This window comes from Lasioglossum baleicum, chromosome 5 (assembly GCF_051020765.1).
Source record: "Lasioglossum baleicum chromosome 5, iyLasBale1, whole genome shotgun sequence".
Classification (NCBI taxonomy): domain Eukaryota; kingdom Metazoa; phylum Arthropoda; class Insecta; order Hymenoptera; family Halictidae; genus Lasioglossum; species Lasioglossum baleicum.
Window position 1 is genome coordinate 13,324,780 of NC_134933.1, and position 23,492 is coordinate 13,348,271.

The following is a 23,492-nucleotide window of genomic DNA, read 5'->3' on the forward strand; positions in this document are numbered from 1 at the left end:
ATCACGAAATAAACCTTTAGTACTTCAAATGTTCTATAAGGAAATCCTTGCTTGCTGTGTACACTGATTTAACATTATTATTGTATATTATTATTATTATAAATTTAATCTAACACGCTTTTCCAGAGAAAATTCATCAATTTATTAAAATTGACGAGAAAAGAAAATTTTCTGTTTAGCCTCTATTTCTAGTAATCGAAACAAAAATTTGTATTTTATATAAAAATCCGCATTGATCCCCATTTTTGAAACATTCCATGCATTCTAAATTTTAACTCTCTGAATCTGATTCTCTGACACATATGCAAAGAGATGACATAAGTTTGTTTCTCTGTTTGTTTTCTCTTCGACTCTTGTGTTTTTTCTTTCTCCTGTCATCCCGATTTTTAGAGCTGTTAGTCGTCGTTTTCTCGTTGTTGTCACAATGGCAAATTGTCTTCTTATCCTGACACTTTTTCCGCCTCCAATTTGAGAATTTATTCGAGGCCAGGCTTCTCACACTATAATAAACATTATTGAAAATATTTTGGAGAACATGCTTCGTCAACCTGATATTTTTATTAAATAAACTATATTTTATTATTTAAAATTCGATAAAGATGGCTAATTTTAAAATCTGTTGCATTGATAATTTCGAAATCAGAAAAATAACTTTCCCACTCTTTATTTTCAAAAATGGAATATGTACAACTTATTTTAATGTGATCGATTAACAAATATAAAAATGAATTTGGCAATGCAAAGTCGAATTTTATAATAACCATGTTTCCTTCTTAGAAAATATATAATTTCATAGTCTAAATTGAACTAATGTTGGTGTACGATGTCTTTCGCCGATCTATGCAGGTTTATCGAGTTAGCTGAAGTATCGGACAATATTCTCGAGTTTAGTATCAGTAGCTATCTGCTGATTCACAGAAATGGCATGGGAATGAGGATCCCGGAGAATGCAAGGTTGGAAAGTAATTGTTACTTCAAGAGACGATGCTTTTCAGAAAGTTTGCGACAAAGACGGCAATTTATTGTATTTATTCTCCTCTCACCATATCTTAGGAGATGGGGACGTCGATGTCGAAGATTCCATGGTTGCTGTTGACGCTTGACACTTTTTACTGCAAATCACATAAACTTTTAAATTTATACTAGAGATTTTCAATTATGTTATTCAACAGACCAGACAAACTTGATTTGAATCATAAATTATAGTATTCTAACTTTTACAGGCTCGCGAACAGTCTTACAAAGTCTGTTTTTCAGGTAAACGAGTTCTTCCTATCCATATACATATAATAACCACATAAATGTGGTATAATTTTTCAGTTTCAAAAACTTGGATTGGCATAAAGGAATTACAATAAAAAATTCTTTGAAATCTTGTCTGCCGCAATTATTTATCAAAAATGAAAAGAACTGGTCGCGATTGTTCTGTGATAAAGTGGTTCTACAGTATGGAGGATTAATGATTGCTTACTTATGCGTGGGAACATAATTCATTTGTTTATGTAATTTTTATTGTAACTATAAAAGTCAATACTTTTTGCAAATTTTTACACCGCTATCTAGTCTTGCTGCTCTCTTTCGTCCATTCGATCCATTTCTCGTTTTCTTGCTTTTTGATTTCTTTCGATGTCTACCATTTTGCGGTTCGCTGTGACTACATAATAAACTGTCATTACAATTTTTTTATTAATATTGTTTCAGCCCTTTTCACATACCTCGCAGAAGGATATCTATTTGCTGGACAAATCGGATCTTTACACTTTTTTACCATTTTCTATTACGTTAAAATGTTCTGTACTCTAAAATGTTATTTCTTCTAATAAATAAGAAGATATATTTTATCTTGAATAGGAAAAATTGGTCGCATTTTTGCGTTGATTCACTATTAACCTCTCTGTATCATAGACGACAAAATGCATCGCAAAATTTTCTTTTCTTCCGGATTCTACGCACATATTCTCCCAACCATCCACTCATTTTAATATCTGCTATTAATTCACTGTAAGCAATTTGTGATTATTCAATCGTTTATATATATATTGCATTTTCTGATGTAAATGTATAACCTACTGTTACATTGACAGATAATATCGATATTTCCGAAGAATGCCAGTTCAATCATTGAAAAAGCGTACAATCATATCTCGCTTGCATGACGTATTCGCGCTAAGAATACCTATACCTGGAACGAAACTCGTGTCAACACAATTATCTTGAAATATCATCATGAACTAATCAACCGATTAAATTCTTTTCTCGCCTTGGATATTCGAAAAAATTATAATAGAGAGCACATATGATTAAACAGTCTCAACAATTCCTATAATTGCATTCTATCATTGTCGATAACTTCTTTCGATAAGAGAAGTGTGTTTGTTCGTTTACACAATAGCTAGGGACCAATTATAGTTGTAATGTGCATTACATTTAATCCTCGTTTTATAGAAATATTTATAAAATTTTAAATACTTTCTCTTCATTCATCTGAAAAGATTAATAAAACTTTCTACCTAAACTGCAACAAGCTGGAAGGAATAGAAATTTATTTTCTTTCTTAATATGTTCAATAGGTTGAAAATAATATAACAGCCTTTTTAAATTCTTCTAATGTTTTTACTGTTTTAAATTACACCTACTCATTTTTGTTATAAATGCATAAAATCTGGCATAAAAGTCGGCAATTATTTAAATGTCGACGCGACTATAAATAAACATATTTAAAAAGAGAAAATAGAAGATTGCCGGTAAGTAAAGTGTTAAAATGATTAAAAGATGAAGCACATTTTCGTTTCACTCCAGTTTCTCACGAACAACGCTGAAATGTTAATGTCGCATGAAGATCGGCAGTCAAGTCACGACCGTAATTGCGTGCGCAAATCGTCTACACTGTTGCGAATCCGACCGCAGAATCAAGGTTCGATTACCGAAGTCCGAGGGAAAACGATACAAAGGGAAGAAACGGAACCGGCTCGCTCAAGTTGGAATTAATTAAGCAGCGAGCCGCGGCATAATCTTCCAAATAAATGTCAGCGGGAAATATGGCGTTGCAGTTGCCGAGTAAAAGAATACAGTAGTGCTCACTTAAATTTCACTGTATCTGCGACACTTAAATTTGCACGACTCATCCCCACTTTTCCCCTACCACTTAGTGCCTTTTTTATTATTTTATTTTACGTCGCTTCTTCAACTGCTATGGTTATTAAGCGACCACTTCGTGCCTAAAGCTCAGACTTAGACTACACTATAGCTGCGTGACGTCACTCAGATTCTGACTATAGCATTTCCCCCACCATTCTAGAAACCCCTCGATCTGGTACACATGATTGCTATGAAGTCTATAAAAGTAGACCGATTTACGTCATGTTTGGACTCATTTTAGTCGGAAGAATCTCAGCAATCCACTGGCACCGTATTTGAGAAGATAAGACCAAAAAGGGTAAAACTCACTACATATATCTATCCTCTTATTTTATCGAGGCGAGCTTCGAGTCGACCCTCGAAGAGAAACGCCACCCTGTAACGCAAGAATTCGACTTCCGGGTCTCGAACTTGGCGAACTTAAGTGAGCACTACTGTATTCATTTTTTCGTGGCGGGTTCGTGACTGCGAACGTGTCGCGAGCGTTGTTAAGTCGAGTTACGATCGATCTTGGAATCACGGCCGCGACGAAGATGAAGAAGGAGGAAATTGGCGAGGCTGAGAGGAGGAAGATGAGCGAGCGCGTGTGTCGGGCCCGTGTTCGACGTGTGTGCAAAACGGCAGCAGGAATATCGACGCCAGACTGGCGGCCGTTAGTTGTGGCCTTGCCATCGGCAATTTATTCACGAACCGGAATATCTCTGCGGGCGTTCGTTCGGCAACCTCCATTCGTTCCAGAGCACTTCAAGTGAACCTCTTTTTTTAAAGAGTGCTCTCATTACTTTTCCAGTTGCACGGAATGCGAGGCGCCGATGCATATCGCGCACGATTCCACCGTTCACGGGCATCTTCGAAAAACGGCCGAAATACAAGATTTTATCGGATTACTCCGAAACTTGGAATTTTGCTTCACCGGGAAACTTTTTATTCAAAATCAAAGTCGCTTTAACTTTCGTACGTGTAACCGATTTATCATGGAACCATCATCTATCTTCATACAAGTCGCGACAACGCACGGTCGTCTTCCCCCAATAATTTATTAGGAAAATCAGTTTGAAATTGATGTGGTTCCATGTGGAAAAGGTAACGCGAGTCGAAAACGTTGACAAAACGGTAGTGTAGACACTTCGCGCTCGCGAATTAAGAAAGGATACGGATGGTTTCACTTTGGATCCTCTTTCTCCCTTTTTACAGTATGCCTCCGGCGCCCATTAATTCGTGCCACGTTTCTTATACCCGTATAATTGATCCACATACCGATCTCTTTTGCTTTTAGGCACGAGTGGTCTCTGGGCTTTCGAGTGGACGTCTTCTTTTTACGTTGACCCTATGAATGAACCAGCCACGATCACTCTTGCTTCGATACTACAGTTATGCTATTCCAAGGGCAAAAACCTCGAGACGAACCACCAGTGAAACGTTTTTCGTACTATGATTTCGATATGTTGCCGTTGTACGAACGGATTACGCTGTCGAACAACACTGTTCTATCTTGTAACGTCGAGAAACACACAAATTAGAAGCGGAAATTTTACGAATCTCTAGATCTCAAGATTCACTGGTGGGTGGTATCACCCCCATGGAGAAAACAAGTCTAGTAGACGAACATAACGTCCATCTTGATATCAAATAATCGTTTGGCCCGAGGATAAGATTGAGATGTCTGTAGTATCAATATCAAAAAATTCAATTGAAGAAAACGATAAACCAGAAGTTGAAACTGTAACGTCCTCTAGATCTGAACATTAACTGGCCGGATGGTAGCACACCCATGGAGAAAACAGGTCTAGTAGACGAACGAAACGTACATCATGGCGTTAAAGAATCTTCTGGTCCGAGTATGAGGCGGAAGAAAAAATTCCAGATGGTTATCAGTCATTTTTCACGTTTCTTCCTCCCGGTGTTTCTTTTGTAAACGCACCCCTAAGCGTTTCTCGGTGGCCACGGAAGACAAGTGGCGGAAAGACGTTTAGTCCCTTTTCCATCGCAAGAGCTGCTACCCTTTTCATCCTTCTTCCTCGGTTGTTCTCTCTCCTCCTCATCCGAGCGAGCATGTTTTATGGATAGTCTTCTAGAGGTTCCGCGGCGCCAGCTCTCCCTGGCCACGCCGTCCACTTATTGTATATCCCGCTGTTACGAGGTAACGTAAACGCGGGTGAGATATGGGAACGGGTGCCTACACCCCCATGGAATTCGTCGGTGAATTATTCCGGAAGTCTGCGATACGATGGTCCAGCGACGCGGACGCGAGACCGTTCTGCAATCCATGAAATGTAGGTCGTAGAAAGTCATACCAGAAGATCCAATTCTGCCGGATTTTCTAATTAATTTCGCTTTTGTCCGGGCTCGGTTGTGTGACGTAGTCTCTCTGCAACGGCGACGGGTCGATTGTCTTTCAATAATAAACGAAGATGCCAGGTATAACATTCTTATAATGGCGTCCTGGTCGGATAGACCAGGATAAGAACATGCAACTTTAACCAGTCGTTCTAGCATGACCGATCCAAAAAGCCAATTTTCTTTCTGCATTTTGTTATCGTTTAGGATCTCCATAATGTGTTTCTGAAACATTTCGACGAGTTGTTAAAAAAAATTTATAAAATAAATTTACGAAAGAATAAACACCTGCGTTCAAATTACAATTAATATTATTTCTTGCTAGAACGATTAGTGTTAAATCAATGTGAACGCAGTTATACTAGTTTGGTGTCCTGCTTCGGAATTTCGGGCAGACCATTTCTGGTAATAGCTTGACTGACAATATAAGTTTGACGCTTTTAGCGAAAACGTTGCGGGAAATTCGTCAGTCACCGCTGAGAGTCATTTGTTTGACTCATGCTTCTTTTCTGACTCATATTGGCCTTATGATTAGCGCCAGACAGGTGTGTCAGGACAACAGAAATTAATGATCCATTTGAAATTAATGATCCGTTCAAAAACATATTCACTGTAAATACACGCGATCCGGTACCATTAAATAACTTATTAAATCAGATGAGAAATAAAAGATCGTTCATATACACACTGCGGATATTTATACAATATTTTCATTTTTATAGACGAATTTTAAGAAACCTACTTTCAGCGGTGATAACATTCGTGACTAAAAATAAACAAAAGAATCGAATTTCTATTGAAGTTTGTATTTTTCAGTATTTTTATATGTCACGAATGCATAACGATCCGCAGTTTATTTGGTTGCAACGCAAGGCGACAATTGTTTTCCGATTTTATTCGACACGCCTGCATCGCATTGACTCTGTAGACGCAGGCATTCGATCTTTCCATGGTGTTCCTGCGAATTTCAATGGTTTGTCTTGTGGACGCGGCGTTTAAATTCCAAGTATGGTCGAAGTGGTCGGCGAAAGGAATTTGTCGTTCGCAAGCCGACTCTTTAGATACAACTATTATGCGACTTGCGGGACTACCATTACAGGGTGAATACAAACGACCTCCCGATGCCACTGGCATATTTCCCCTCGAATGAAGTTGTAGTTCGTGGAATATACTGCCCACGATGACAGCCGTTTTATCTGCTGCTAAATTGCATTTTAATTAGCTAATTTTCTGCAATCTGCCAAAAATTATTAACGCTAGATGTATTGTACATTTCTGTGTTCGTTGTCAGTATTGTCTTTTACTGCCCCTTATTTTTACTATCTTTAAATTTATCTGCAATTTTTTTATAAAACAATTTCAAGTCTTTTTATAAGACAGTAATACGTTGTATTACATGTATGTAAAGTTTCAATAATATTTTTGAAAAGTGTCTAATTTGTCAATTGTTTGATTTGTTGACTCGTGGGGAATTGATTAAATAATTCTTGAAGAAAAATATTTAAAGATTCGATTGATTAAAAGTATGTTAGACTTCCATTGTTCTGTTGTCTACCATCAATCACGCCACGTCGGCTCATTGTTATCTTTGTAATTTTCAAATGCAATATCTACATTGTATACATATATAATTCTTAATCTCTTATCGTAATCTAAAAATTAGAAATATTACTTAGATTATGAAGACCGAGAATTTATGCTCATCTTATTACCAGACTGCGGATCTTTATGTGGAAATTAAAAATGTTTTGCATTTATTGTGGAGAAAGCAGGAATAAAATAAAAATTGATTTCACCTCTTATATAATGACTTTGTTACATTAAAAACAACATTACAGTATTCTTAAATCTTTCTAATCTTTTACTGTTTTATATTGTATCTCACCCAACCAATCTCTTCACAAATGCATAAAGATCCGTAGTCTACTTATTACTATTATTATTATGTAAGGAAATTCAATTTTGAAAATGTAGATGTTTGGTCGCATTCGGAGAGAAGACTATACTTTTCACTGAACCTACTGAAAAACTTTAAATACGAAAATTAATAGACAGAATGAAAAAAGGAGGCTCGATATTAGAAATAAATACGAACCGAAGCAATAATCCAAATGCAGGTCGCCAGTCGATAGCGATTAAGTTTCAGAAATGCCATGGCGCGCTCGTGTTCGGGGGATGATAGGTGTTCGGCCGTTTCCGTGGCCGTTCGGCAGCGCTCGGTCCCAGCTACACCGCCCGGATCCGTCAGTCTCGCGCATGACTTCGTGGTGAGACGCACGTCCTCTCCGTGTGTCGTTCGTACACGAAAAAATCGATCGTATTTTTGTAAACACCGAAACGATATTTACCGGTCGCGTCGAGGTTAATCTTGGGGACGTTCGTACGGTGATTAATTAGTGCGCTGCCGAGACAATCAGTGATTAAGCTAACGAGTGCCGCGAAGTCGTTCGTGAATCGATCCTTGTGTGTATCCTGTCAAGGTGTTTTCTCCCGTTCACTCGGCCAGGATATTATGCTACCGATCGTGCGTGCGGCGAGACCGTGTTGACTCGAGGGCTGCACAACCATAAATTTCACGAAAGATGCTGCCGCAAACGCCTGACATCATTCCGACGACACTGAACCAGGTAGGCAACTATTTTCTGCACTCGAGGCGGAATATTTCTCACCTCGTGACCTTCAACCTGAAAGTCTGCCGCTGTTAGATGTACGTGCTCCCGTGTTTCCGCGCGACTACGAAAGAAAACACCGCGTCGACCGTCTACGTTACTGTTTACGTTCCCCGCGGATTCGTTTTCTGGAATTCCGCTCAAATTTCGTGCACGGCCGTTCCCGTTCGAATTTCGTAATTCGAACTCGTTTCGACGAACCGAACGGATTCGTGGAACGGTTTCCTGCCTCGTGACTGGCCACTTTTTTAGTCAAGCTTTTCGGTGGACCCGCGTTCCCGTGGACCGTAAAAGCGGCACGACTCGCGGTTCGATTTTATCGATTCGGTAACGTAACAAGTTCAGAGCGGTCGACGCGATCTGCGTGTCGATCGGTGAAAGTGTGGCGGCTGATTCGAATCGCAAGAAACCAGGCGAAAATGAGCCGTTTCGTACCAGGTTTTTAATCGAATTCAGCGATAAGTATACACTGCCAGACTCACAATTGATTTTCACCAGTTTTGTTAGTTTGTAACTCGTGTACCAATCAATCAATTTCGATGAAATTTTCAGCATGTACATGTATAGTTTATATGAATCTACGAAACACGCACACATTTTGTATAGTTTGTTACAAACCCAAATGAAAAAGATGTTTTCGTAATTCAGGCTACACGCATTTTTCCCAAAATTTAAGAATGTCATTCTGGTTTTAGTCAAAGTGATATACATTGTTTTGTAAAAATTACAAGACTGAACTTATTCAGTTTTTCACAATTTCAATTGAGAAATAAAAAATATTTGGTTTCCAGTTCTTGTAGTTTCTGGTGAGGATTTTTGTTTCGCATAAAAATCTGCAGTCCATTAATATTTCACTTTCAAATGATGATAGTTGTCGGAACTTTAACTCATTTCATATACCGGGTGACTTTCAAATCTTTTCCGTTCCACGAATTCGTTCTGTTTGGCTAGATTTTACTGTTGGACGAGCATGGTGATTTTAGTTCTGAGAAAAAAAGAGGCGATTAGAGATAAAAGGTGTGTTGTAAAATGGGAAATGAAGTTGTTATGGCGATGGTATCGAAGTGTTGGAACAGCACGCCACTCCTGTCAAGATGGCGCAGAAAAGACAAATATTTGCAGTTGTTACTTACTGGGTTCGAGAACATCCTTTTGTGGGAACAGAAAGTTCCTTGTGTGCCGCGCCTCACGTTGCGTCAATATTATACGATCGTGTGCACATGCCTGTTCTCGACGTATTATGGTAAACGTCCGCGACATGTTAAACGTTCGATAGCGCTTCGATTAATCGAATTCTGCCGGCTGGATCCCGCCTTCTGTTCGCAATGGTCTGCCTTGCCAACGCATTTTTGCAATCCATCAGCTACAATCTTTAATAAAATAACAAGCATACAAAGAAATAAATTGCTGACTACAAAATTTAAATTTTATTTTCAAAGAATAATTGAATCTCTATTATTTAAATTCATCATTTGAATCATCCTCAGGCCAATAGAAATAATGATGTCCTCTGGAAAAATTCCAAGCGAGAGCGATTCATTTACCATTTGCTTTGTTTATTTAAAGGAAGTCTTTTAGCCAGAATTCACTAGCGTTTATATTTTGGATTATTCACACACTAAATCTACATTGTCTTCATCCTCTTCCCGCTTCTTATCTCTTCAGGCTGTAACGCTCCCAGGAAAAAGCATAAAAAATTCTTCTCTAAAAAATAAACGCAAGAAGTTTGCTTACAACCTATTGTCCGAAGGAGAGAACTCCTCGAATCGGTTCTCGCGGTTGTTATTCGGGTTAAGGTTAAGCGAAAGAGAAGTTATGGTTGAGCAAGACACTCGTGATGATTCATAACGTTCAAAAATACGTTATTATTGGCATATTCTCGCTTCGAAGAATGAAACCGTGCGTATTTGTTTGTGTAACATTATTTATTGCGTGGGAGTGGGGTTACCCTCGGTTGGTCGACAAGTCATTTCGACGACACTGTTTTCATCGACGATTTGACCGACAGAAACTTTCGTCGACACTATGTTTTTATCTACACGGTCAAAACGTCGACAAATGTCTTCATTGACACGGTTTGACCGACACTAACACGGTCAAATCGTCGATGAAAGCTGTGTCGGCGAAATGAGTTGTCGACCAACCGAGGGTAAGCCGTGGGAGTGATCGGAGCAAGTGTTTAATACTTCAGTTTATAGCAACAGGCTTCTTTGCTGTCTAGTTCGCTTCTCGTCGCATGATGTTTGATTACTTTCAAAGTCTTGTGAGGTGTTTGTGAAAGTTTTATGAAACTGTTACTGTTATTCTTGAAATCTTAGTTCGTAGACTGCTTGGAGCTTCTAAATGACCGTGCGTCACGTAAGAGAATAGTGTTCAAGGTCACCCAGGGTGGAGAAAAAAGGTTTTCATAGCTGGAACATGTGAAATGCGGGTTGAGCAACGGCTAAGGTCGCAGAGTCCTGTTGGAACTCCGCTTTCATTGTGTACCAGATCCTTCTCGCTGACTTTTGTCTCTGCCCTCGTATGACCTTGACCATTACGGTGATGTGTATCGTTGAATTCGTCCGAACAGCCGCCGCTTTCGTGCAACACAAAGAGAAGCAGCACGTTGACTATTGCGAGGGTCACACCGATGATCCGTGTCGGGCTTTCCATTGGCCGCGTGGGTGTCGTCGGTCGTCGTCAAATTTCGAAATGCCGAGTCGGTGCAAAAGTCCTGTCAGCCTCGAGGACAATTTTTGGTCTACAACACCATACCATGGGACATCCTTCATCACGAGAGATCAAAGTATTAACCCTTTGCACTCCTTTATCGAGCGTGACTCGACTTCAAAGCAAGATAAATATGAATAAAACGGGTTTTTATATGTATTTGGTTCTTCCTATATTTATTTAAGTTCCACAAATATAAATGACAACAAAGTTTGAGTAATATTTAATATATGTAATTAGTAAACAAAATTGTTTAAAATAAGTAGCAGTCAAGGAACTGTCCCTTGAAGTCAGTTTCAAATAAAACACTTAAAATAGTAGGGAGTTGTTGGCAAGAAAATTTTAAAATAATTCGGAGTGCAAGGGGTTAATAAATAATTCGATGATCGCGACGAGTTAAACTTGTACCTAATTATGATCGGTATAAAAGACGCACCATAAAATGAAATTATATAATAAAAGAATATCAGTGGCTTCTGTATGGCTTCTGAATAAGGATCATAGATCTTTCACAAAGTAACTTCAAAAATTTGTCTAATGACTTGAAAAAAACAAGCTTCGTGGTACGAACGTTCGTAAGAAAGTCCGCGTTGAAGTCATGGATATTCTCGGTATTTCGATGACTCCGAGGAAACACCTACATGATCCGTCTCGCTCGCAGATTCGTCGGACTTCCAGAATGCGTGTTTCAGGTTTATCGTTCGTGGAAGGTGCGTGACGTACACCGGCAGAGAATTCTTACTTAGCGAGAGAGGCCTTATCGATTGTTTCGAAAGCCGACGTCAAACGCGGCGCTCCTCGCGCGTCCGTAAAAGAGGATTTATCCTGAAAATAAAATAGTCTCGTGTCCTTTTGAAACGACCCGGACAGCAAACGGAGAGGATCGAACGGCGCGCGCGTTCCGTATGCGAAAGATGCTTCGCGTCGCTATACGATATTATCTCGCATAGCTCGCCCGCATAAGCACACTGCTGATATTCTAAGCGTGCACGTTTTTAAGCACCGGTGAAAGCAAATTATGGAAGAGGTTAGCCGGGACATGTTAACCGGAACATGTGGTCCGAAACACTTTCGAAACGACCGCTTCTTGTTTTACGATAAAAACGTTGACCTGCCTTGATTTTTGCATTAAGACGGGTCGGAACTGAAAAAATCGGTTTTTATATTTTTTCAACTATCGCGCATTAAATCTTAACATGAAAAAATTCACGAACAATAATTATAACAATATATTGGTACCGCAAAAATACATATAGATGTGATCACTCTAGAACTTACATGTGAAATCTGCATTTGTTCGATTTTTTTAGGTTTCTGATATTTTACAAGCGGGATTTTCAATTTAAAAATTTTAAAGGAATTGCAGAGTACGGATTTGGGTGCTTGACATGCGTCAGATTTTTCTCAGAATTTCTAAACATCATTAACTAGGGATCAGCTACGGCAAAAACAGATTTTTCGATTTTACCGCATAACTACCCTCTCGATCGTGATATGGGGTTGAAATTTTACACAGCATGTTTTTTCTTGATGCCCGAAGTCGAGTGGGCTAGCGCTCGGGTTGGATTGGGTATCATGAATTTTCGGGTACCCGCCCATCCTTAATTAATTCTAGAACGAAAAATTCGAGAATGTTCGGGAGAACGAAAAAGCGTGCAGCAAGAGCGTTTCGATTATTAATAATCGATACATGAGGAAGATAGAAGAGGAACTCGGCGTTAGCATTCCCCTGGCGGAAAAGAGTGAAGAACTTTAATGATGTGGATTCGGTATTCTTCGAGCGCGTGCTTTGCGTTAATGATCACGTTATGTGTTAACGATGCCGCACGCGACCTCCCGTCACGAGCACCGTGACTTCTGCGGTGTCGTGGCTTTGCTGGGCTTTGCGTACTTCGACGACGAAAAGCTCCGCCGCTTTTCTCGACACGTACACAGTATGCTTACCTGCACTTATATTAAACTGTAGTTATGAAACTGTATTAGAACCACGCGCGTTGCATTCTTTCTCAAAACTAGTGTTGTTGCAAAAACTAATAGACTGGATCAACTATTAACGTTATAATCATTGTCAATCGTTGAACCACTGCTACGAAAATTCCTTAAAATCGAAATAATTTACCAACTACTTTAGCGAAAACAATGCTGGTAACTACAGAGCACTAATTTCAATGACGTCGTACAGCAAACGTTGGAATGTAACAATTGGAAATTGAATCAGGCTTTCAAAGCTGTGACTATGCAGCCCCAGGCGAATAATGTAGACTGCTAACTATGCAATTAGGTGCAATGAAAGGATCGGGACAATGAGAAAATTGTTCAATTTGGTGCAACGACAGTATACAAACATTACTTCGAACATATTTTTTTTAACAATCTATCTACCAATGATAGCTTAATATTGTTTCATTACAGTAGATGAATAACATTGGTTGAATAAAGTGCATTAAGGATTTACGTAAATGCTTCAACATTCAATGTATGTACTCATTTCTCAACATTCGTTCGCAAAAGTTAACCATAAAGCAGCAACATATAATTTCTGGACACCCAGTACGTGGTAATATAAATTCCTCGTTTCCCCGCGATCGATTACAGTAGAATGTCCCGGATTGTTCAGGATCTGGTCGCGGGAAATATGGAATTCGCGATATTTCCGCAGGCTCCTCACGAAATCGATTTTTTTTCCCCGTCGATAAATTTTAATTAATCGTCATACGTCGACATTTTATACATTCGTCTCGTTCGAATGATTTTGTGTGACGGAGCGTCGGCGTAAGCTGGAAAATTTGACAATCCTCACGCTCTGGGCATTTTCTCAGCCCTTTGAATTAGGCATGATGATTTTGAGATGAAAACGGGAGACTCTAAGTCGCGGAATTCGTGAATGCTCACGTTCGATTGGAGGCTTTGTAAATTATGCTGGAACGTAAGTGGATCACATGATTCAAGTCGAAAATCAAGGGGCGTGGTTTTCTTTGACACCAATAATTATCAGATTGTGTACGGACATGTTTATAAAAGTTTGATCGATTACTGAAATTTGACAAGGAATAATAAACAACACAATTCGGACGAGGGTTATTGAAAGATAAATGCAGGAAATGTTTTTTATTTGACCTGTTCGTCGTCCTCGTTTTTTGCAGTGATTGCTGCACTTTATCTTTATTTATTATTCAGACGGGTAATTAGAAAATTTCGTGCATTCGTAAACTGACAATGAGTACGGATTTCCTCGAGATGCAGTTTCGACTACATTATCGCATTTACTACCCATTAGCCAACGCTTTCGTGTTTAACAGTTATCACCACCCCTTCGCTTCATCGGAAGAATCGTATTACGTTCTCATTAAGTGGAACTTCGCGTTACTGACAAAGAGATTATCTCGGATTCGGAGTACACTCTTGCTGACTGTATAACATCCGAGTCGTTTCATGGTAATCGACGTTTTATGGGCGACGACAAACATCTGGCAAACCATCTCGGATGAAATGTTTTAATCTCGAGATATTTTGCATATCATTCTTTTACCTAATTTACAAATCACGTTTTATTAGTATACAGTAAAGCCTTGATTTAAAAAAAAAAACCTTCGGATCCGTGCGGTTTCTTAGATCGTGTACTTTTACTATTAGATGATCGCATAAGTTTGTGACCGATTTGAAAATAAAATTCAATGGTTAAATTTTAAAGAATACAACTTTATTAATCAATTATACATATAGCCACCATTCTTTTCTAATTGTAGAAAATTTAACCATTTTTTAATTTTAATTTGACCGATCTTTAACCAAATCTTTAAAATTTAACCTTTGAATTTTATTTTCAAATCGGGCACGAACTTATGCAATCATCTGATATTTGTTTGTATATACACCAATCAGAATTAAACACAAATTACTATTATGGCGGACACGGTAAAAACTCACTGAAAAGCTAGAAAGTAGCCGAGAAAGAAAGTACGTACGTCGACTTCTAGAAACTGTTTATGACATCGTCGTCGCTCATTGAAAAGCATAATCCGCGGAGGACCATTCACGTCGTTAATTTTACGGCGAAGTTCGCTGGAAGGTTCAGAAACGATTTAAATAACTGTAAGTAATCGCTAAACTGCATGCTTTACATGTTTATAGGGTGCACCGGGCGCGTTTGATGCGACAAAGTGCGGACTTCGAACGAACTCGAGTGTAAAAAGTGAATAAAAAAACTGCCAGTTACCCGCTTCAAATTACGGAGAATGACACTCGAAAAATTTTGATTTGCGCAATGTTCCGCGGTCTAGTAAATGCGTTTATTCGTTTAACTTCCCGGGTCTCGAACATTACGAGTAGGAACCGAGTGCGAATTCAAAGTTATATCGGTACTTTCCCATGGAATATATGCTGGCAGACGCGTAAAACGGGAACGCATATATATTTCCGTTGTTTATGGACACGTGAAAACCAGTTTAATGTGAGTCTCTTTATGATTTTGATCGCGCCCTCGAATGACCGATTGCTAACGGTTTTACGCTCGGTATTATTATAGTTTGTTCCAGACGGTGAACATTAGCGCACATTCAATTTGAGAACAGACAAGTTGCTGTACGTTTGAGTTACAGTTAGGTTCAATAAATTTCCTTGGATGCGCTGTGGCGTTACATGTTGCTCCGTTGGGAACTGACTTTGTGGATAATTAATTGTCGAGAAGAATTAAAAGAAAATGGCATTAAATGGAACACCCTGTATACATAAAGGGTAAACAACATAACTGGATCGTGAAGGTTATATTTCCTGAAATTTGAAGGTCGCGTTAATATTTCCTCAAATGAGAATGTATATTTTTATCACCTCGATGCAATAAAGCATCAAGAGCAATTCAATGAACTATAATAGCTTTGACCTTCGCACGACCTTGAACGCCGTTTAAAGAAACATGGAGGACCTTGACATTTTGGAGGACAAGACTCTCCATGGTGAAACCGATGAAGAAGGACGGAAATGATCAAATAAAGTCAGTTTTTGACCCTTTCGAATGGGAATAGCCCCTTAATGCGTTTCAATTTACCGTTATTTGCACTTGTGGTTATCTTGCACCGCAGAGAAAGGCGAATGCGAGAAGCAAGAGGCAAAACGTGCTTCCCTTCTCTCGTCTGAAACGCGTATGGGGATTCGTACCACCGTGGCCGTGGTCGGACTGGAACATTGACAGGCAATTCTTTAATAGACAAGATAAATTGTGCTGGTTTAGACCGTTGCGGTTGGAGCAGAGTGCAACTGTTGGAATTATTGGAAGTGTTTGCGGACACCAAACAAGAAGACATAGCTTACTTCCAACCAGAAACGTTTAAACGCTTCCTACTACCATTTTATGTATTATTTATCTTGCAAAGTGTAGAAATCTTCCACATATCATTACTGTATAATTGCGACATCTGTTGTGTACTATATGTTATATTGTATTGCGCGTTTACGGCATGTAACCTTCTTCTCTGGTAGACCTCCGAAGTGTAAACACGTACTCGCTGCTCACGTATTACAAGTATTACAAATATACTATATCCAGTAGTTAGAACGCATTGTGTAATACAATTATTGTCCACTGTTCCAACACAAAGAAATCAATTTGTGGAACAACCTGGGTCTGCTCATGCAAATTAAGTTACTAGAAAAACGTGCGGTCGCTTTCAAACTACGAACTTTTGTTATAAATGGTTCGCAGTCTATTGGTGTGATAATTATTTGAGAAATAAGGGGTTGATGTTTTGAACACGTTTGATTTTGAAGCAGTCTGTGCTTCGAAAGATTTTCTGATGCTAGGTAACGTCGGTCTAGGTGTATCGGAGGAAAAAACGTGGGTGAATTTCTAATCTAACGTGACATTGACCAGGGTTGAAAGGACCCCCAGGTTGGGGGTGGCTGGAGAAGCACGGAATCGATCGGTCTCGACTCGAGCAACCCCTACTGCCGTCGTCTTTCCAATGCAACTTCGCTTCTCCCCCATTTTTTCAATTTCCATGCCATATTTTCCAGAAAAATCGGGAGTCGACAAACATTTGAACACTGTCGGCGAAAAAACAGTTTACACTCCAAGTCCAACAAATAAACTATGAAAATTGGAATGTGCGGATCGATCTGTAGTCTCCAATTGTGCTTCATATTTACAAGAAAAATAGGAAGTCGACAAACATTTGAACGTCGTCAGCGGAAATAATGTTTGCTTTCGAGTTCAACAAATAAACTACAAAAATGAAAATTTGCGGAACAATTTGCACTCTCCAATTGTGCTTCAGATTTTCTTAATTTTTCAGACTATGTCATTGTTTGTATTATAGAATGAGTTATGATTCACGGTCTAACAATAATTTTAAAAACTCGTTTGCGAGAATTTCGATGAATCGCACGAACGGTGAATCCCTTCCCCGAATTATTCAGTTTATCGTAATAGTCTTTATGAGGCATGAAACCGACGAAGCTTCGAATTAGAACGCAATTAACTAATATTGACATTCAGAATCACCGTTGCATGTTGATAAAAGAACACGAGCATGCACGATCGACTCGTGCACCACTTATGTGTATGTCGGTTGCAAATGGGTACCCGCAGAATGTCCAGTCCTGTGTCAACCCCTATCAACCAACCACAAATTAACGTGACGCTAATTCTGATCCCTATTCGTTGATAAATCAATCGCGTATTGAGAGTGCGTCTAGAATTTTCTTTCATGTTCGTGCATGCAATTTAAACTTTAACCCTTTGAGTCACGTGGCACAAATTACGCGCCTCTCATGTACTAAAAAATTGCAGAGAAAATTTGTAGTACAAGGATCGTAATATTACAATTTTAGTTGATAAGTTTAGCTTGGTAATTGAATCGAATCAATTTGTAAAAGTGGCTACGTCGCGACGACTAAAAATCGCGCATTATGCAGTGAAATTATATGAAAGTAGTAAGGTAACCAGGCGGAATAAAATTTGATCGGCTTTTTCCGAGCTCGCGAACATCAGATAAGTCGAGTGTACTTTGAAACTTTCGAACTAAAATCTTGCGCATAACCGTATAATCATCACGGCAAAGTATGTATATCACGGTCGAGGGCGTAGCAAACTGTCGAAATAATGCAAACGAGTGCATAAATGAAACTGCGGTGTGGTGGTCGGCAAAGTTCCAGCGAACACGGCTTCTCCGAATGCCTTGAAACCAAAGAAACTTTCGCGAAGAGGAAAAGATTCGCGAGGAGGGATTCTATTAAAAGTTTCCCCCGCATCCTGTGGCCCATGACATTAGCAAAAATAAGAGATCCACGCGTTCCTTGGAAACATTCTCGAAATAAGCCGACCGGAAGTGTCGGGTAGCTGGCACTTTCGCATTTCAAAATTGCACGACTTTTTCTTTATTCTGTTTTCAAATTTATTTGCAAGTAACAACAAATTTTATTCTCTTTGGATACAATATACTGAATCATGCCTAGACACGTTGTAATTAATTCCTAGCTATGTTCGAGTGATCTGATGTGTCCGCAACGAAGTAAAAATGATTCAGAATGAAATAAAGGATCGATCCAGTTCCCGGCAGCTTTTGCGAGTGCCGAGCATTGTCGTGCACGGTTACACGTGTAGTCACGAAGAGGCATAGTACAGTCTGACTACTTGTTGCTGACTAGAACGCTCGGCGTGTGAGCGAGAACAATCGGCGCTCTATAAAGATTTCTCGCGAGCAATGGCGCAACAAGCTTCTGCGTTCAAGGTGTACGCACGATAACGACCTCGGCTACCTTTGTTCCCTTATCGGAGCGACATGGTAATGTACGTTGGCAATAAATAAAAATGGCTTAGCCGTGTCTGCGACCGGTGATTCTAATTGCGGCCGGAGCTTTCGCTGCCTCTCCCTGAACGAATTCATTACAAAGCTTTTGGGAATTGCTACAATGCGGAGGATCCGCTATAACAATTGTTATCGCGCGCCCCTCGATGATTTCACCTGTTTCAAAGATTTATTTTTTGGTTGACGATACTGCGGTGTGCTCTTATCTTTAATGGCCCCACCTTCGAATCTGCTGCTAGGAGATTAGAATTTAGACGAAAGATTCGTGACCGTGGGTCATCACCGATCCAAGACATTCGGTGGTTAAATCAGAGATCACTATTTTCAGTATTGCGGTTTTAGCACTTAGGAGGATCGTAATTTCATCTGCAATGCACAGGTTAAATTGCTCAGTTTCATGCCAGAGCACAGTTTTACACTACGAAATGTAATACGAGTAACGATACTCTCAGGGACAATTGATCGATCAGGTAACTCTATACTTGACCAGGTAGTCAAACCGTGCTCGAACAGATCATACGATCCCGTAATCGTAATTGATCGATCTTGAGTAACAGGATAGTTTAACTGCCCTTGCTCGCGAATAAATCGGTTAAAAATTCAGGTGTACTTCGGAAGATTGGGTTCAAAGCTGACATTTAACAGTGTAAACAATTCAGATGCTGCTCATCAGTCTTCAGACTCAGGCGGATACCTTGAATAAAATTGTTACACCTGACGCTTTCATATGCACACATCTACCTGATAACCGATATACATATACATACATGAGCAGGTAGACGGAAATTCTTAAGAAAAGGAATGTGTCTTGTCGCGATTTTGCGAGCGGCATGCGGCAGTCGCCTAGCTGGGAGTTGAAACGTGTCGCATGGTGTCGCCTCAATTGATTTCGGCATCTAGAAAGACAAACAGGCCATCAAGAAGAATAGAACGTAAAGTTTAGCCTGATTGCCTTGTGACGGGCCGCTTTATTTATTGACACTTAACCCCTGCGACAATTTCCTGCGTGCTTTCAGCGTTACGATCCTGCAGCGTCAAGAGACGCAGTGGCGTAGAGTGCCATCATAAACGGTCGCGAAATCGCGCTTTTCCTCGAGTATCCGCCTCGTTGATTTTCCTATTGCGAATCTATCGTGGAGAATTGCAAAGTCAGTTGAACGGGACGCGGAAAAATATCACGCCCCCGCCTTTATTACCGAACTGACGTTTACATTCTGCCGTTGCGAAAGCGACAGTCATTCGCGGAATGAGGTATCAAGCGGAGACGCGATATTATATGCACACGCATCGTGTCTGACGTAACAGCGTCATTGTGCGGGTTTTGATCGATATTGAGGATGTTGAAATCGATTTGGTCGCGCGGATAAACAACGTCGTTGATTGGGTGACGTCTCTGCCTGTCATCGCTATGTTCCATAATTTTTCGAGATCTACAGTTCGTCTCAAAAGCCTACCAAAATTTCGTATATCTTGGGAATTCATCCAGTAACAGGTTACACATAAAAAGTGGAACAATAGAATAAATGACAAATGAAATAAGAAGTAAAATAAAAATAAGCAGAGATACATGGATACATTGGCTTATTCCAGCTGTTTCGAGCGCATGTAACGTCATAATGCATTAGTTTCCAAGCGTTTCACGAACAGCGACAAAGGGAATACGCGCAAATCGGTACAAGATAGTCAGTCACGAGTCTCTATTACTCGCGGTTGACAAAAGGAGGGCTGGTTCCTTTGTGGGTAGGATCCAACGAAAGAATCTCCAGAAAGCGAGGCCACTGACCCGCCCATTGTGCCACCCTTCCGCCCCCACATAAAATATTTGGACAGAACTTCCGGCCCACGACATGCCGGTGCCAGAACAATCTCTCTTGTCTCCCTCTCTCTCTTGCTTTCTCGGTTTCGATCTAGACGGGTCGACGTATACATGTATACGCTTCTATGACGGACCCCTTTTGACCCCCTTCGATCATTGTACCTTCTTCCCAAGTTTCTTCGAGCGGAGAAACTGTTTCTTCGTCTTGATACTACGTTGTATCGTCTTCGGTTATGTTGGAATGAACTCGGAATTCCGAGCCGAAAATCATCCGGAATACTACCTAACTTCTTACCTCGTTGATCCCTTTCGTCTGTAGTATTATTTTAGAGCTCGTTGTAATAACAGTTCATTTATATGTTCCAAAAGGAAATGAAGCATAAAATTCGACATCTTCATAAATAAACGACCGAATAAAAATAGCCAATCAGCAGTTTTATTTCCGTTGAAATGACCAAGCATTCGTAAAACAAGGATTAAAGACGCGACCTTTAAATATTGCCGGCGAGTAAACTGAAACATTTATTGCTCTGTTAATTAAAAGCCATCACCCCCAGCGCGAATGGTTAATCAGCCTGGAAGCTCGTTCCCTCTTCTAAATTCGAAGTGGTTTTCGGAGAGTACGGGGACTAGAGACACCAAGCACTCTATAATTTAGGGTGCACGGGGTATTTAAGAATCAGAGTATACGACAGATTCCCAGGACATGTTCCCACGGTCTTCGAGATTCTTCGGACACGCGAGCACACTTCTGCGTACCACTACCTGACACGCTATGATTTCAAGGTGTTCGGGACCTGTCGGAGGATACAGACTGCGCCATCGAGTCTTCTAAAAAGGATCTCGGAGGATACTTGATCCTGATCGAAACCTGTGCTCAACTTTTGGCCGGAATGGAAGACATTCCCCTGCCCCGATCTTCGTAAAACAACTCACAAAAATGGAGGAATGTGAACAAAAGTACACGTGCAAAAACTTTTCAAGAAAGCACATTATGAAACTGGACTGTAGCAAAAGGTTCACTCCAACCTGTCTGACTTGTCGGAATAAAAGTCACACTGGTAATGCATCTGACAAAATGATGAAAAATGAAGTCTTGATATCCTTTGTCTCGTTTTAAGAATGGTAACAACCGTATTCAACAGAGCGACACAGACAAACGACTTTATGGAAATCGATGCAATTAATATGGAGGACGGTAGAAGGTACACTCTAACTAGATGAACCGACAATGCAAAGATTATGCAACTGATACGTCCAAAGAAAAAATCGTTTTGTGAATTTATCGAATGCACCGTGTTGAGGATTGACAAATTTGCCGCGTGATCTCGATATAGAAACGAACTTTTGGATCGATGGGATCGTTTCGAGCGGCGTTTTATTCGCTCGGCTATCTTGAAATTGCAGATCTCATCTCGAAGCCAGCCGATGCACCCTGCGTATATGGGGCAGGTGCACGGGTACCTGCCGCGGGCGATCCCACTTTTTCATTCTTTGCTCGGTTACCTCTCCGGTACCCACCATCCTCTCATCATTCTTCTCTCTCGTTTTCTGGCCCGCCTTTTGCTCCCCGGACCCTCTAGAATCCCCAAGTCATCGGCGTTCCATGCGAATTAGTGGCGAATATAAATAGAAAGTTTACACGCGACGTCCGTGAGCCCTCGCAATTATGATACCGAGTCCGAGAAGCATGAACAGTTTAACCCTTGCTCGATATCTCGAGCCTATCGGCTGAGTATGGTCGTCGAATAAGCCTCTAATTTCGCTGGCTCTGAGCTTCCTTCCTCTCGCGTAGGTGGAACTCCAAAGCTCTCGGTTACCTGTGGGATTGTGGGTTTTATCGTTTATGGGAATTGGAACCACGTGATAGGGATTCTTAGAACACGTGGAAGTGGAGATGTTTGCTCACCGCGATGTGCCAACGTGAAAAAATTTATTTTTTTTGTTTACACTGGGTTGGTCACGACGTATTTCTATTTCTGTAAAAATTGGATTACAAAAATATATATTGATTATGTTAATACGTTGGAATGCACAAACGTTGATAAGGACGGTTTCCGGAATACGCTGAAGGTTGTCGAAAAAATAAAGAGTTATTGTATACTCACAGTGCTATTGGAAATCCAGCATTTTCCAATCGTTCTTATCGTTGATATATCGAGCGAGCCGAGGTTTCAGTTACAGTTGTATCAAAATGTTGAACTAATTGAGCTCGGGGGAAACACCCTGACGAGCGCTTTCAATAACATCGGGATCCCGATAGCGAGATAAATTGCCAAGTTTCATCGACATCATTCGCAGGTTTACGGAGGCTTCAAAGGACACCGGGGATTACGGTCTCCACAAACGAGTTTAAAACTTGTCCTCAATTCAATCTCAAAAAGTCGAATCTAATCGATCACTTATCATTTGAAGCATTAACGATATTCGGATTTCAGTAACAGTAACAGATTTGCACACTAAGAGACTAGCTAATTTTTTATTACCACGCTTATATTAGCTTGCCGAGTTGTCGTTGTATGCGTCAAATCTTGTAATCGAATTTTCAATCACTTCCCGCTGAGCTAGAGACTTGAAACTTTAAACATAGCTCAGAACTGGATGACAATGCAATATTAAAAAACAAATTTTTAAAAAACTGCGCGCGTCTAGGAGAAAATTTTTTTTTAATATTAACCGTCACACCTCGTCGCGCGACGCTCGGTAGTACGTCATCGCGTTCAGCGATCCCCACTCCGCGCCCCAGCGCTCCCTACTCCACTACGTGTCCCACTCTGACTCATCTCCACTCCACTGACCCACTTCGCACCGAAGGAACTCAGTGTGGTGTTCCGTTCATTCAGTTCCATTTCGGACAATTTCGGACTCCATCAAGAGACGTCGTCTCTCGGACTCATCCCCTCATTCTTTCTCGCGTATTTCCATATCTTGCGTTCCATTTAAAAAAGACTAAAAAGTAGAAAATAAAAAATATATAAAAAACTTTAGAAACCACGCTTATATTAAAATGGACTAAAA

The 23,492-nt window shown here is 40.2% G+C and overlaps 2 protein-coding genes across 6 annotated transcripts in view; one reads left to right on the forward strand and one right to left on the reverse strand.

Annotated features, from left to right (window-relative positions):
- Positions 1 to 5: 5 nt before the first annotated feature.
- Positions 6 to 7,755, reverse strand: LOC143208946 (uncharacterized). The gene is made up of 4 exons (XM_076423963.1): positions 1,716 to 7,755; positions 1,535 to 1,654; positions 1,044 to 1,112; positions 6 to 500 (listed from the first exon to the last, which is right to left on the reverse strand). Exons 1-4 carry the CDS (start codon positions 1,769 to 1,771, stop codon positions 272 to 274), a joined length of 474 nt encoding a protein of 157 aa, XP_076280078.1. The 5' UTR covers positions 1,772 to 7,755; the 3' UTR covers positions 6 to 271.
- The window catches only part of P130cas (Serine_rich_CAS and FAT-like_CAS_C domain-containing protein p130CAS), an 82,906-nt gene continuing 67,114 nt past the window's right edge, over positions 7,701 to 23,492 (forward strand). For 3 of the 5 annotated variants that reach the window (XM_076423930.1, XM_076423932.1, XM_076423933.1), the window contains exon 1: positions 7,701 to 8,102. In XM_076423930.1, coding sequence (XP_076280045.1) covers positions 8,058 to 8,102 — 45 coding nt within the window. In that variant the 5' untranslated portion in view covers positions 7,701 to 8,057. The remainder of the gene's footprint in view (positions 8,103 to 23,492) is intronic. The other 2 variants (XM_076423928.1, XM_076423929.1) reach the window with 1 other exon arrangement.

Bases quoted from the DNA above. Each gene is read 5' to 3' on its own strand.
- LOC143208946 (XM_076423963.1), bottom strand. From the start codon at position 1,771: ATGGTAAAAAAGTGTAAAGATCCGATTTGTCCAGCAAATAGATATCCT. The intron at 1,655-1,715 runs GTATGTGAAAAG...TTTATTATGTAG, and splicing joins AATAGATATCCTTCTGCGAG to TCACAGCGAACCGCAAAATG. The intron at 1,113-1,534 runs GTATTGACTTTT...TGTGATTTGCAG, and splicing joins GGTGTAAAAATTTGCAAAAA to TAAAAAGTGTCAAGCGTCAA.